General features: G+C 36.0%; 1 protein-coding gene across 1 annotated transcript in view; it reads right to left on the bottom strand.

Moving 5' to 3' along the window:
* ssp6 (PDZ domain-containing short spindle 6) overlaps nt 1-13,327 on the bottom strand; it is a 66,492-nt gene that overhangs the window by 12,780 nt on the left and 40,385 nt on the right. The window contains exons 2-3 of the mRNA XM_090380071.1: nt 4,670-4,789; nt 1,176-1,278 (exon numbers count right to left, since the gene is read on the bottom strand). Of these exons, the coding sequence (XP_090236197.1) occupies nt 1,176-1,278; nt 4,670-4,789 (223 nt within the window). The remainder of the gene's footprint in view (nt 1-1,175; nt 1,279-4,669; nt 4,790-13,327) is intronic.

Below are 13,327 nucleotides of genomic sequence, written 5' to 3' on the forward strand. Positions count from 1 at the left end.
CCAGTTGTACTTCCCTAAATCCCCACCGGTCCTTCCCTTCTTCGAACCAGAAACTCTGCAGATGAAAGTAATTGATCTACAGTGCAACAATCAATTAAAATGCATTCACGCCACAACATCACAACAATCAACTTTTACAACTCATATGAGACAGCAGGAAAGTATCCCAAATTAAGATTTTTTTGCGCAAAAAATTGTGAGCCCCTTCGGATCCACATACGTTTGTGAAACTTTCTTTTCAAAAATGAAATTTATTAAAAGTAAATCTCAAGCTTCAATAGCAGATGAAAATCTGGAAAATCAATTAACACGTGTAACTACCAATATTGAAGTAGATTTTAAAAAATTAAGTGATCTCAAAGAAAAGCAAATATCATTGATGCATAATAAAAATGAATGAATAAAATAAATTTTTATGGCATTTGATTTTTTATTTTTAAAAGATTGTTATATTTTATGTGTGGCCTGCAGAAATTGTAGTTCATCAAGGTGGCCGCAGAGCGATTTGGGTTGGTCAGGCCTGGTTTAAAAAGTATAGTGCAATATGATTTTTTTGGCAAGAAGAAGCACTTGGGGAATGCCGATTTGAAAATCATCGAAATCTGAGCTGCTGCTGTATTACTCATTGTTCGTGCATCAACAAATTGATATTCTTTCAAGGTTTTTTTCTGGTCCAGAAACACACACACGCATGCACATGAGGGGAGAGAGAGAGTATTTTATGAATTTTTAATTATCTATGTGTTCTTAGACAAAACATTAAAATTTCATATAATGTATTACAACAGAGTTAGAATGTAAACACAAATAGGACCTTGAATGAACAACCACTGTTGTGCAAGAGTACTAACCAATTTATTAACTACAAAAAAACTTAGACATAAATTAAGAAAGAATTTTGAACTGCAAGTAAAATATATACTACAAAATACATAAAATTAGATTTTAGGGATGGGAAGAGGGCATTTGTATGGGCAACATTTTGGTCAAGCAACGCAAGTTCTGACCTAGTGGATTCACATGCATACATTCTGGACTGTGGTAAGCAAAAGAAGATTCATTCACCAACAGTCCAAGATGGATGTGCCTTTTTACTCAGTTTACTAAACATTAGATATCAAATATATATTCATTTGAACGTATATAAGAAACACAATAGGAAACATTAATTTCACCTGGTCTCATTCCTGCCCGAAAGGCGGGTCCATCATACTCTACGTAATCAACGTAAGTAATTAGTTCAATCTCTCCATCTCGCTTGTGATGAATGCCATATGTCTGAAAATATTCAAAGTATATAACATATAATGCTTATAAACATAATAAATTTCAGTTTATGGAATTAGTATAATACAGTTAAATTTATGTACAGTGAGTCCTAACAGTGACTGGAACATCAAGTTCAGAAAGCAACCCATTCCGGAGCTCATATGACAGACAAAAGTTTCTTTTTTGGTCTAGAAAAGCCATGTTGTAACATGAGTTAACATCTTTGTTGCTAAATATGCATAGTAGCATACACATTTGAACATGTAACATGTCTTGCTGCAGCCGACCAGGCTAGCCGGGTGGGTCAAGTGCCTCCCTGGAAACCCAAAGGTTGCGGGTTCGATTTCTGCCTCAGGCTTGGATCAAAGTACTACAAAAACCTTGGGAGGTGCATTATGGCCACAGAAGCCTATGCGCCAACAACTACCAAAAAAAAAAAAAGTCTTTCTGCAACCATGCATATAATTGATTTCTAGAAATATATGAGGACAGAAGATTCAGAAGGCTCATGATGGAAAAAAGAAAGAATGGCAGAGTAAGCAGATCATCTCAAGTTAGCTGCTGGATACAATGTAATGGTATAACTCGCCCAAAACCTGGTAAGCAGCCATTAATGATTCCCACAGCTATCAAAAAATGTGCTATAATAGAAAATTCAAAATCTACCCATTCCCCCTTGCTGAGCTCAAAAGAGAGCCAAGACAAAGAATGAAGTAGAGCAGTCAGATCAGTTTTATCCAGAGGACACTACAAAGGATGGGATGGGATGCTATCACCTAATAATTTCAATACCAGTCATTGAATGAAAGCAATGGATCTTTCATGCCAACTGGCATTGCATTAGATGGATGAACCGAGATGATGTGGTTTATGCTTAAGAAACAGTTTTTTGAAACCTGTATTGTAACCCATTCTACACCCCCATCTGTTTCAGTTTGATAAAATCCTATATTTGATCAATAATGCAAAGCTTTGAAGACAACAATGAGGAAATCCTACCCTTTATCAGCCTAGAGCACTAATCTCAATCCAATTGGGATGTTGGGATGTTCAGTAGTAGCAGCAAGGAGACTGATTGGGCCACCTTATTTGTGTGAAGGATAAGTAGTTCAAAATTCCAGTGTCACACAGAAACTTCATTGAGAATATACCTAGTACCTAGCAAGACTGCTCTGGTCATCCAAGCACATTGTGACTGCACCAGATATTAAAATTTGTTCTTTCTCATACTGTATTCTGTTTCTCTGAATGTCTGTTGGGGAATGGTTTATGACTATGCACACTCATAGTATAAAATGTATAAAAATGTATACATGAATAAAAATGTAAATAAAGGGCAAGCCAGAATCATACATATGTGTTTAAAATAATTATGACTTGCCATATTCAAATATGTCAAGTCAAAGCAATCAGTTAGCTTTATATTTTGTAGGCAAAATGACCAATTTGAATAAAAAGTTGTTCATTTTAAAGCAAAAATAAACAATTAGATTTTTTTTCAATAACTTTTTATTTATTATGCTGCAGATTAACTGGTGACCAACTGTGTATGGAGAATAATCAACTAACACTTTCAGTGGATTCTCAAATGGTACTGGAAATATGAAAATGGTAAAGAGGTTCAGTGTGTATGAAAATGTATGGGACAAAGGCACCAGCACATCTAACAGTAACCTGTCTCTGTGATAAGTCTTATGAAACTGTTCAGAATATTATAAGAAAGAGCTGCAGGAGGAAAAAGAACACCAAGAAGTGATGTTCTTCTCCCTCTTGTAGCTCTTCCCACCATCATTGCCAGACATTCATTACTCTGCAAAACAGCTCAACTATGACCAATCTCTTTGACACAACATTGAAAATTCTTACAGCTTTTGAATCTAATACTGGATTAGCCACAACATACGTTGACATCCAAGCAGTGTTTGACAACAGTAATGTTAGGCATGCTTGAAAGTACGTTATCGATTCTATTGTATCAGAAAGATATCTAACAGTCCATGAAGTCTCTCTTGGTAAAAAAAAAAAAAAAGACTCTCAGCCTGAGGGTGAATTTACAAACCTATGACTGTCAGGTGGACAAAGGCATTTCCTAAAGGGAAGTATCATCAGGTTTATTGTTACACCCATTTATTAAGAACAGGAATGACATACTAGTTTATGCTGATGATCTGAAAATCCTTACTCCAATCAAGCCTTTGCGCATCTGTCACAAACCAAATTAACAGCACTCTACACCAACTATCAAAATGTCTCAGTGAGTATGGCTTCTGTATAAATCTGACTAAAGCTATCTAAATGGCTTTCTCTAAAAAAATCAACTATGGTGATTCAATCAATTCTTCAGGGTATTCCCATCCCTCTTGCAAGAAAATATACTGATTTAGGGCGGTATCTGATTCAAAGTTAGGGTTCCGTCATCACTTCCAATCACAATCTACAAGTTAAGATGGATAATGAAACAGCACTGGGTCTACTTCAGGGTAATCAGAAAATAAATTCAAACAAACTTATATGGAGCTGAGATCTGGGATTCTACATTCTCCCACTACTATAAAATCCCTATTTGCAGCTGAATATTGGCTGTTGCATTGGGCTGTGTATAAACACAGCCATCCTGCATCTCACAGCACAGCTGCTCTGACAACTACTCTAGAACTTTACAGGTTTTCTTCTAGAATTAGTGAGATGAGGTTGATTGCAGGATGCTACCTGGGATCATCTCATCTTCTAATGTACAACAAACATGCATCTCAAGAGTCTCTGAATGAACATTGAGATCATCAACTAAACCTTGCCTGGTTTGTGCATGGCTATATCTAACAAATAGATTTCATTCCCTATCAATAACCTAATAGTGTGTTTCACACAGATGCAGATTTTTTTTTAAAGTTTTCAACAGATAAGATTTATTGTCAAACTGTCATCTGTAAGTAATGTAATTTCTCAATGTGTAATTTTAGTATATGATGCTAATGCCCTTGTAATAAATTTTAAATTGCACCTTTGCAAATTATAAATGTACAGATTGTAACCAATCTGTGTGTGTGTGTGTGTGTGTGTGTGTGTGTGTGTGTGTGTGTGTGTGTGTGTGTGTGTGTGTGTGTGTGTGTGTGTGTGTGTGTGTGCGAGCGAGCGAGCGAGCGAGCGCAGCCAGGAGGAGCTCATCTTTTTGATGGAAGCTGTTGTCTGTTGATATAGTCTACTATAATTAGCTTTATGTTAAACCTCTTGTCATATTACCATTATGGTTATTATTGTATACTTTGTAATTCTTATCATTATAAGTAAGCAATAAAGAAGATTTATTTATTTCAGTAGTACTCAATAATTATATAAAAGGTCTGTCAAATATAATAAGACAACAAAGTATCTATTCTTAATGTAAAATTTCAAAGCTCACCTGTAAGGTAAAACCAAAAGAGCTATTCCTTCGTTCAACTATAATAGTTCGCCGCCTACGATCCTCATCTGGCTTAGTAACTATCACTCTATCATTTTTCACTCGTTCCAAAATCTGATGCTGCAATGTAAAACAAATGTACTGTAAATCTAAAATAATTCAAAACTATTTTTTCCGGAATAATTAAAAAGCTATCTCAATTTATTAAACACACACACACACACACACACACACACACACACACACACACACACACACACACACACACACACACACACACACACACACACACACACACACACACCTCTTCTGATTTACATTATTACCATCAATTAAATGCAACAAATAAATAAACATGTTGAGTCACAATTATGCCAAGCTACACACAAAATAATTGGATATGGTAAAATGTTATAAAACTGAGATTCAAAACAAAACAAGAAATGGCTATCGTTAATGCATACACAAATGATTAATAAAAAGCAACACTGTACTTTTTACCAATGTGTGCTGATGACTGGCAGTTCTGTGCATATTACACATTTCCCCCATTGTGGCATATAAATGGATGGTCTGGCAGGGATTTTATTTTTATAGCATATTGTAATGACAACTGCTGATTGAAGCAACAATGGCAGTTAATTGATTGCTTTCACATAAAGACTTTGAATAGGCAAATTAATGTTTAGTTAAATGTAAGAAGTGCAAAATGCCCCAGTGACATTCAGGATGGTTGTATGTTGGATTGAATTGAGCAACCGAAGAGTGGAATTTCCAGGGAACCATAGTCAAGTTTGGACTGGACAAGTAGTCGATAAAGGTGCAATAATGTGCTCCCCCCCCCCTCTCTCTCTCTCTCTCTCTCGTTTAGACCTCTTGTGCATTTTGCCCTGAGCTGATGGATATAGTGGTAAAAGGTAAGCTTTTGATCAAAGATGAGTTCTGGAAATTTGTTTCTGCTATAACAGGAATTGCATTTTGTCCAAGCCTGAGCTGAGGGTCAGGGTGAACATTCTGTTTGCAGAAAATTGCACACAAATGGTCTTTTGAGCAGAAAACTTAAACCCAATGGTAAAATCCCAGGAACTAAGGTGGTCAATAGCTTGTTCCAGTTGTTATTCAATAGCTCTCATGTTGAAGGAGTGACAAAAAAATACTGAAATCATCTACATAAAAAGCACTACTTTATTGATGGAGGAAATTGTTCTGTGACAGAGTTTACTTTGACTGCAAAAAATCGTTAATCCTCGAAGAATTCTTTCCTCTTGGCAAAAACCAGAACAAGCTAGATCTAACAAGAAACTGGAAGAGTAATTTTGATAAAAAATTCCTGACAAAAATAGGAAGATAACCTCTAAAACCTGATAGAGGTTTTTTAAAACACCATACCTTCAAGTAAACACCATATCACATAAGCTTTTTCCATGTACAGGAAAATTGACACCATGTGCTTATGTTTTAATGAATGCATCATGCATTGATGTTAATTCAACAAAATGATCCAAAGTGGCCTGTTTCTTCAGAAGCCACACTGTGTTGTTGAAATAGTCATTTTCTTCAAGATAATATATAAGTTGAGCATTGACCATTTTTTTCCAAGAAAACATAAGCAACTAGTCACTGGAAATGACTTCTGTATGCCAAGATTCGGTAAACTGATCCTCCAAATAAACTTGATTATAGATATATAGTAACAGCTTTAGAGAATGTAATTAAAGGTGTTTTATCATCTCATACTGTATATTATACAGTCTAGATACCTTCTAGGTTTACTTATGTAAACTCTAAAAGGAAGGAAGTGAATCAGATTGGTCCACTTGATATCGATGGTTCGATTGTTGATGATTCTGCTCAGGTAGCTGACAAACAATGAGTATTTTGCATCTACATTCACACATGAGGAATTCTGTAGGGAAGTGGAGGCCAGAAGCTTATCAAACTCTTAACATAGTTAAATGATTTTGTAATAACTCAGAGTAAAGTGGAGGAGAAATTGCTGAAGTTAAACATAAGAAAGGTACCTGGGATGGATGGGATCTATCCAGTTATATTAAAGGAGGCAGCAAAGGAAGTAAGCAGGCCCTTAGCCATGATTATGAGGGCATTCTTGGAATCAGTGGAGGTTCCCATGGACTGGAGATGTGCAAATGTATCCCCAATTTACAAAGGATGATCGAAAGGAGACATGAGTAATTACAGACCTGTTAGTTTAACTTCTGTTCTGGGGTAAATAATGGAGTCTCTGGTTAAAGAAGCACTGCAGGATCATCTAGACAAGACTGCAGTTCAGAGACAGCATGGGTTTGTTAAGGGGAAATCTTGTATGACCAATCTGATTAGATACTATGATGTGGTCACAAAGGAACTAGATGCAAAAAATAATTTTGATATCATATACTTGAATTTTTGGAGAGCTTTTGATACTGTTGCACATGGAAGACTACTGTACAAGTTGGAGCAGTATAGCATTAAGGGCATGTTGCTGCTATGGATAAAGGGAAGGTTGAGTGGGAGAAGACAAAGACTGGTAATCAATGGACACTGCTCTTTGTGGACTAATGTTATTAGCAGTGTCCACTAGGAGTCCGTGTTGGGCTGACTGTTGTTTTCCTGTATTTATCAATGATATTGACGAAGGTATATCAAGTTTAATGGCAAAGTTTGCAGATGATATGAAGGTTGGCAGGGTTGTTAACGACACTAAGGAGGTACACTGCTGCAACAGGATCTGGAAAAGTTGAGCAAATGGGCTGAGAGGTGGCAACTGAAGTTTACCATTGACAAATGTAAAGTGCTGCACATGGGTAGCAGTAATCGCAGAGTGACATACCAACTGTGCAGTACTACACTCAGACTGGAAAATAGAAAACCTGGGGGTAACTGTGCAGTCAGATATGAAGTTTTCTGAGCAGTGCAAACAGGCTGCAACAGTAGCTCATGGGGTCTTTTCAATGATTTATAGGAAATTTGCTAGGAGGGATAAGGAGAATGATTATCCCCTTGTATAAAGCAATGGCCAGGCCACACCTTGAGTACTGCATACAGGTCTGGAAGCCTCATTTTAGGAAGGATGTAGTTGCTAGAACGAGTACAGAGAAGGGCAACAAGATTGGTGAGGGGAACAAAGGGGTGCTCTTACAAAGAAAGGCTTAAGTTTTGCAAATTGCAGCATCTGGAGACTAGGCACCTGTGAGGTGAGGTGATCTGATTGAGGTGTTTAAGGCCTTGAATGGATTGAGCAGGCTCAATGCTGATGGGATTCTTCCTCATGCTCAGATTACAAACCTGAGGGGGTAGAAACTGAAATTGAGGAAAGACAGTTGTCGAATTGATGTGCGAAAATTTGACTTTAGGCCAGCGGGTAGTTGATTGCTGGAACAAACTTCCATCTCTCGTTGTGGAAGTTGATAGCTGAAATAAATTCAAGGAAGAAGTGGACAAACATTTGGAGTGAATGGATGGGTGAAATCGGGAGTTTTTTTTTTTTGGCTGATGCTGTATAAGCTTGCTTTCTTGCATCATATGCCTCTACTAATGCTAAGTGTATAAGTTATTTTGGGGTTGCTATTCTCCAAGAATAAGAAATTACATTCTGCTGCATCAAAACATAGATGCCACTTTTCTGACCAATCTTGAAGTCTGTTCAAGTCATCCTGAAGGAGAGCTGTTTAGCACTGATCAATCTTTACATTCATCTGCAAATTTTGACATTATGCCATTTATCCCTTCATTGATTTTGTTTATGAAAATCAGAAAGAACAGTGGTCGAAGAACCGATCTTTGGGGGAATCCATTTCTGATGTTACACCATTCCAAAGACTATCCATTAATCATAATCTTCTGCCCTGCAACCCATCTTAGAATCTTTCCAGTAATCCCAATATGTTCCAGCATATACAGTAACCTCTCATGAGGGACTGAATCAAATGACTTTCTAAAATCTAAATAAACTATGGTGAAATTGTTACCTATATCCAGCTCATGAGTAACTGTGCCAAACAGCTTACCAGGTTAGTTAAACATGACTTTCCCTTAACAAAACCATGTTGTTGTGTGTCCTTCAGAATGCCATTTCTATCTAAATGTCCCTGGATTGTAATCATAATTATTGCCTCTAAGATTTTCCCTACCACTGAAGTCAAGCTAACTGGTCTGTAAGAGTGACTAATGTTACTCTTAGAACTGTCTTTATATATATTGGTGATATGTTGGCAGTTCTCCAATCCAAAGGAATCTCTCCCAAGTCCAATGATGCCAATATAATTAACCGCAATGGTTCAACACACACTCTCTGGCAGCCTCCCTCAAAAGTTATTCGGTATATGTCACCAACACTTAGGTGCCTTCCTTGCCTTTAGGCTTGAAAGTTTTACTAATAAACTATCATCTATAATTTTTAAAAAATCACTAATTTCACATGGCTCAGTCTCACTTACACAACCTTTCTTCAGCATGTACAGTCTTTCTTCAATAAAGATTGATGTGAAACACATTCAATTCATCTGCAACATCAGCTGGATTATCTAAGACTTTCCCCACATACAGTATACACAAGGGTCCAATCTGATTCATTTTCTTCTTCTTTGTATTCACATACACGAAACTCCTGTCCCAACTGTTTGCCATCTAAGCCAGTGCATTCTGATACTCAGCCTTGGCCTCCCCAAACCTTATGTGATATAAGAGAAGCTGCTAAGTTTAAATTCTTGTTTTCAGTACGTGCATATAATTATTGAGAATAATACGCTTAACTTGATCCTGGATTTTTCCCTGTTTGTGTGATAACTAAGAAAGATTTCTTAATTTTTGATGGAAAAATCAAGGAAAACACTTGATTTTTCAAGTGTTAAGTTTTCACAAACCTTATGTGATACTATTACAGATCAATTTGTAGCTGTTGTAGGCTTCAGTACTTTTCCTTACTTTGCAACTTTCACATGCAATCTTTTTTTGCTCTGTTAGAGCCTTAAACTGTCAGACTCCTTTTCTGGAACTACTGCAACGTCTTTATCTTTCAACTAATGACTGTATGATCACTGCCTGCCAGCAGTTTTCTGAAACACCTAATACTGCCTCAAGTTCTGCAAATTGCAGCAGCTGGGACTAGGCACCTGCAAGGTGATCTGATTGGGGTGTATAAGGCCTTGAATGGTTTAAGCAGGCTCAATGCTGATGGGATTCTTCCTGTTGCCCAGATTACAAACCTGAGAGAGCATAAATTCAAACTGAGGAAAGGAAGTTGTGGAACAGATGTGCAGAAATTTGCCTTTAGCCAGTGGGTAGTTGATTGCTGGAATAAACTTCCATCTGTCTTTGTGGAAGTTGATGGCTTAAATAAATTCAAGGAAGAACTGGAAATTTTCAGAGCAAATGGATGGGTGAAATGGATTTTTTTTTTTTTTTTTTTTTTTCTGTTAACTACAGCCTAAACTAACTTGTGAAGTACTAGAGATGCTGTATAAGCTTGCTTTCTTGCATCATATGCCTATGCTAATGCTAATTACATCAGTAAATATTCAATATTCTTCTATCTCTTTTATTTCAGCATATCCACCTCTCCAAAAGTAATCTCTTCTGTCAGCTGTGGTGGAACTATTATACCATCAGATCTGCCATTTTGGGGCATGCTTGTGATCTCACAGGGAAGGGACTCAGAATTTTTACTTTTTGGCCAACAGAGCCCATACCATTAACTCCATCCTATTTTGATTAGGCAAAAATCCAGACACTTTCACATTACATTTTAATTTGAAACTTTTTCTTTCTATTACCTCACCTTAACAAAGACTTTGGATTACTCACATTTAATGCCACTTTCACTTGATTCAACATATACAACAATATCAGCTTTTTTTTGTACCCTTAAAAGGTAAAAATATCATACATGCTGACTTTTTTGCTTCACACAAATGACACTGCTCTGATTTTGCCTACCTTTGTTACAGATTTTATTTTCCACTTCACCGAGCATCTGAAATACCAGAATTAATGTTCTGTGGAACCTTCTGCCTCTGTGATCCATCCTTCCTACAGCAGCCAGATTTGTGAGGGTAACCTCCAGTGTTCTGTCCTTAATACCGGTAAATCCCATAATTGAAGAGTACAAATCTTTTCTTTGGGCACTCTATCTTGTCCACCAAAATGCCAAATTTTCCCATAATTTCCAATTCCCCCCACCAAGAAATCACCTATGGCAATAGTAGTTGTCAGAGACAGCTCAGAGTACAATCAATAAAACCTTAATCCACAGATGAATCATCATTTCCTTTCTGAGCCAAACTTTATTTACCATCATCTTAATTGCAATTATGGCTAAAAGAAATTAAAATTACAGGATATTGACAATATACTACACCATGATGAGATATATGCAATAAAACAATATAATATTGTTTTATTGCACGTATCTGATGTAAAAAAGTAATGCAAGACCATCTAGACAGGAGTGCAGTTATATTTCAGTCACAGCATGGGTCTGTTAAAGGAAAATTTTGTCTGACCAATTTTTGCCTTCATGGACTAATGTTTTTAGTGGAGTTCCACAAGGTTCGGTGATGGGCCCATCCTTGTTTTCATTAATGATATTGATGAAGGTATATCAGGCTTAATGTCTAAGTTTGCAGATGATACAAAGGCTTGCAGGATGTTTAATGACAGTAATGATGGTATGATATTGCAACAAGATCTAGATCCCTAAGTATAGCATAGGGTGGCAGTAATCCCAGGGCAATGTATCAATTGTGTGGTACTACACTTGGGATAGTGGAAAATGAAAAAGACCTGGGGATAATTCAAGAGTCAAGTGTCAAACAATGTTAACTACAAAATCATTTTGTAGTTGATGTTTTTGTAATTAACCAAAACAAAAAAAGTCATTTGACATTTTCTTGGTTTACTGGAAATGTACTTACAGCCTAAAATAACTTGTGAAGTACTAGAGAGATACAGTTCAATGACATGATATGCACCATTATTTGTATAAAGTAAAACTAAAGTTATTGTAAAAAGAAAATGCAATTTTCTTTTGCGGTGTTTGACACTAAACCCTCGAACTGTGTAGTCAGATCTGAATTGATGTGTGGAAGTTTTCCTTTAGCCAGTGGATAGTTGATTGCTGGAATAAACTTCCATCTGTTGTTGTGGAAGTAGATAACCTGAATAAATTGAAAGAACTAGACCAGACAACCTACTGAGGGGGATGAATAGGTGTAGTTGGAAGGGTGTTTTTTTTTTTTTTTTTTGCTGATGCTATATAAGCTTGTTTTCTTGCATCATTTGCGACTACTAATACTAAGCTGAAGCATGATGAAGTAATTTTTAAAATATCATACACTATAATCTTAAATACACAACCGTTATCATAAACTATTGATTCCTGTTATTTATTACTGCAAATTTTAAACACTACTCTAATTTAACAGTTCAAAGTATTACTAAAAACAACACAATTGTAAACCTAAAATAAACAGTGATATAACAACACTTACATACATACTAATTATAATTCCAAAAAAATCCAACAAGAAATGCTTATCTCCCATATCAAGGAAATTCCTCAAAAATTCCTGCTGGTAATGGCCATGTGTGTATAAAGTATAATTTTGGTACTAAATTTTCAGTTTAAAAACTAAACTAAACACAGCTACAGTAAAAACTGTAACAAATTTATAAATCAGAACTATAGAAATAAAATAAAGAAATCAAAACGTTAATCAAATAAAAACTAACTTGAACAAATTTAGAATAGAAAGAAATTAAAAAACTACTATAATTTATCAAAACCCAACCTGCTTTTCTACATCTCAAAAAAAAAAAAAAAAAAAAATTCGCTATCTGCGAATCAATCATTATTGCAATAAATAATGATAATAAGGATTTAAATAATGACAATAAGGATTTAAAGCGCTAAGGAAAAAATTAATGGACTAAGATCTGTGCATGAGTAACAGAGTTCCATTATTTAGCAGTGTTAACAGTATTAATTACATCAATTGCCTTATGGAAGAGAGGTTTTGGTGTGGAGAAAAAAAAGCTGGTCTTTGTTTAAACAAATTGAACGAACAAATTCAATTAATACGAACATTCTGAAACTAGAAGAATAATCTAGTAGGGTCTGTAAGCAGTGGTATCCCCCACAAAAGATATGGCAATGTTTTAGTACTGGAAAATGATACAAGAAAGCAAGCTTATACAGCATCAACCAAAAGAAGAAGAAGGAAAAGAAAAAAAAAAAAAAAAACACCCAACACTCCATTTCACTTGTTCATCTTCTGTAACAGTTTATCTATTTCTTTTGAATCAGTCCCACATGAGTGGTTGTGTTATAAGCTAGAACAGGTTGGAATCACTGGGTAAATCAGATGGATAGCAGGAGGTAGAGGGTTGTGATAAATGGCTATTCCTCAGATTGGGTTGATGTAAGAAGTGGGGTTCCCCAAGGATCAGTATTAGGACCACTGTTGTTTTTAATTTTCATAAATGACATCGATGAAGGGATAGAGGGCGCGATGTCTAAATTTGCAGATGATGTTAAAATTGGTAGAGTAGTTAATGATCACTGTCAAGGTGAGCTTCTTCAGAGAGACCTAGATAGACCTCAGGAATGGTCAGAAAAATGGCAGCTATGCTTTAATCCAACAAAGTGTAAGGTATTATACC

The sequence above is a fragment of the Mastigoproctus giganteus genome, chromosome 8, assembly GCF_048544385.1.
Source record: "Mastigoproctus giganteus isolate SK-2022 chromosome 8, ASM4854438v1, whole genome shotgun sequence".
Taxonomy (NCBI): Eukaryota; Metazoa; Arthropoda; class Arachnida; order Uropygi; family Thelyphonidae; genus Mastigoproctus; species Mastigoproctus giganteus.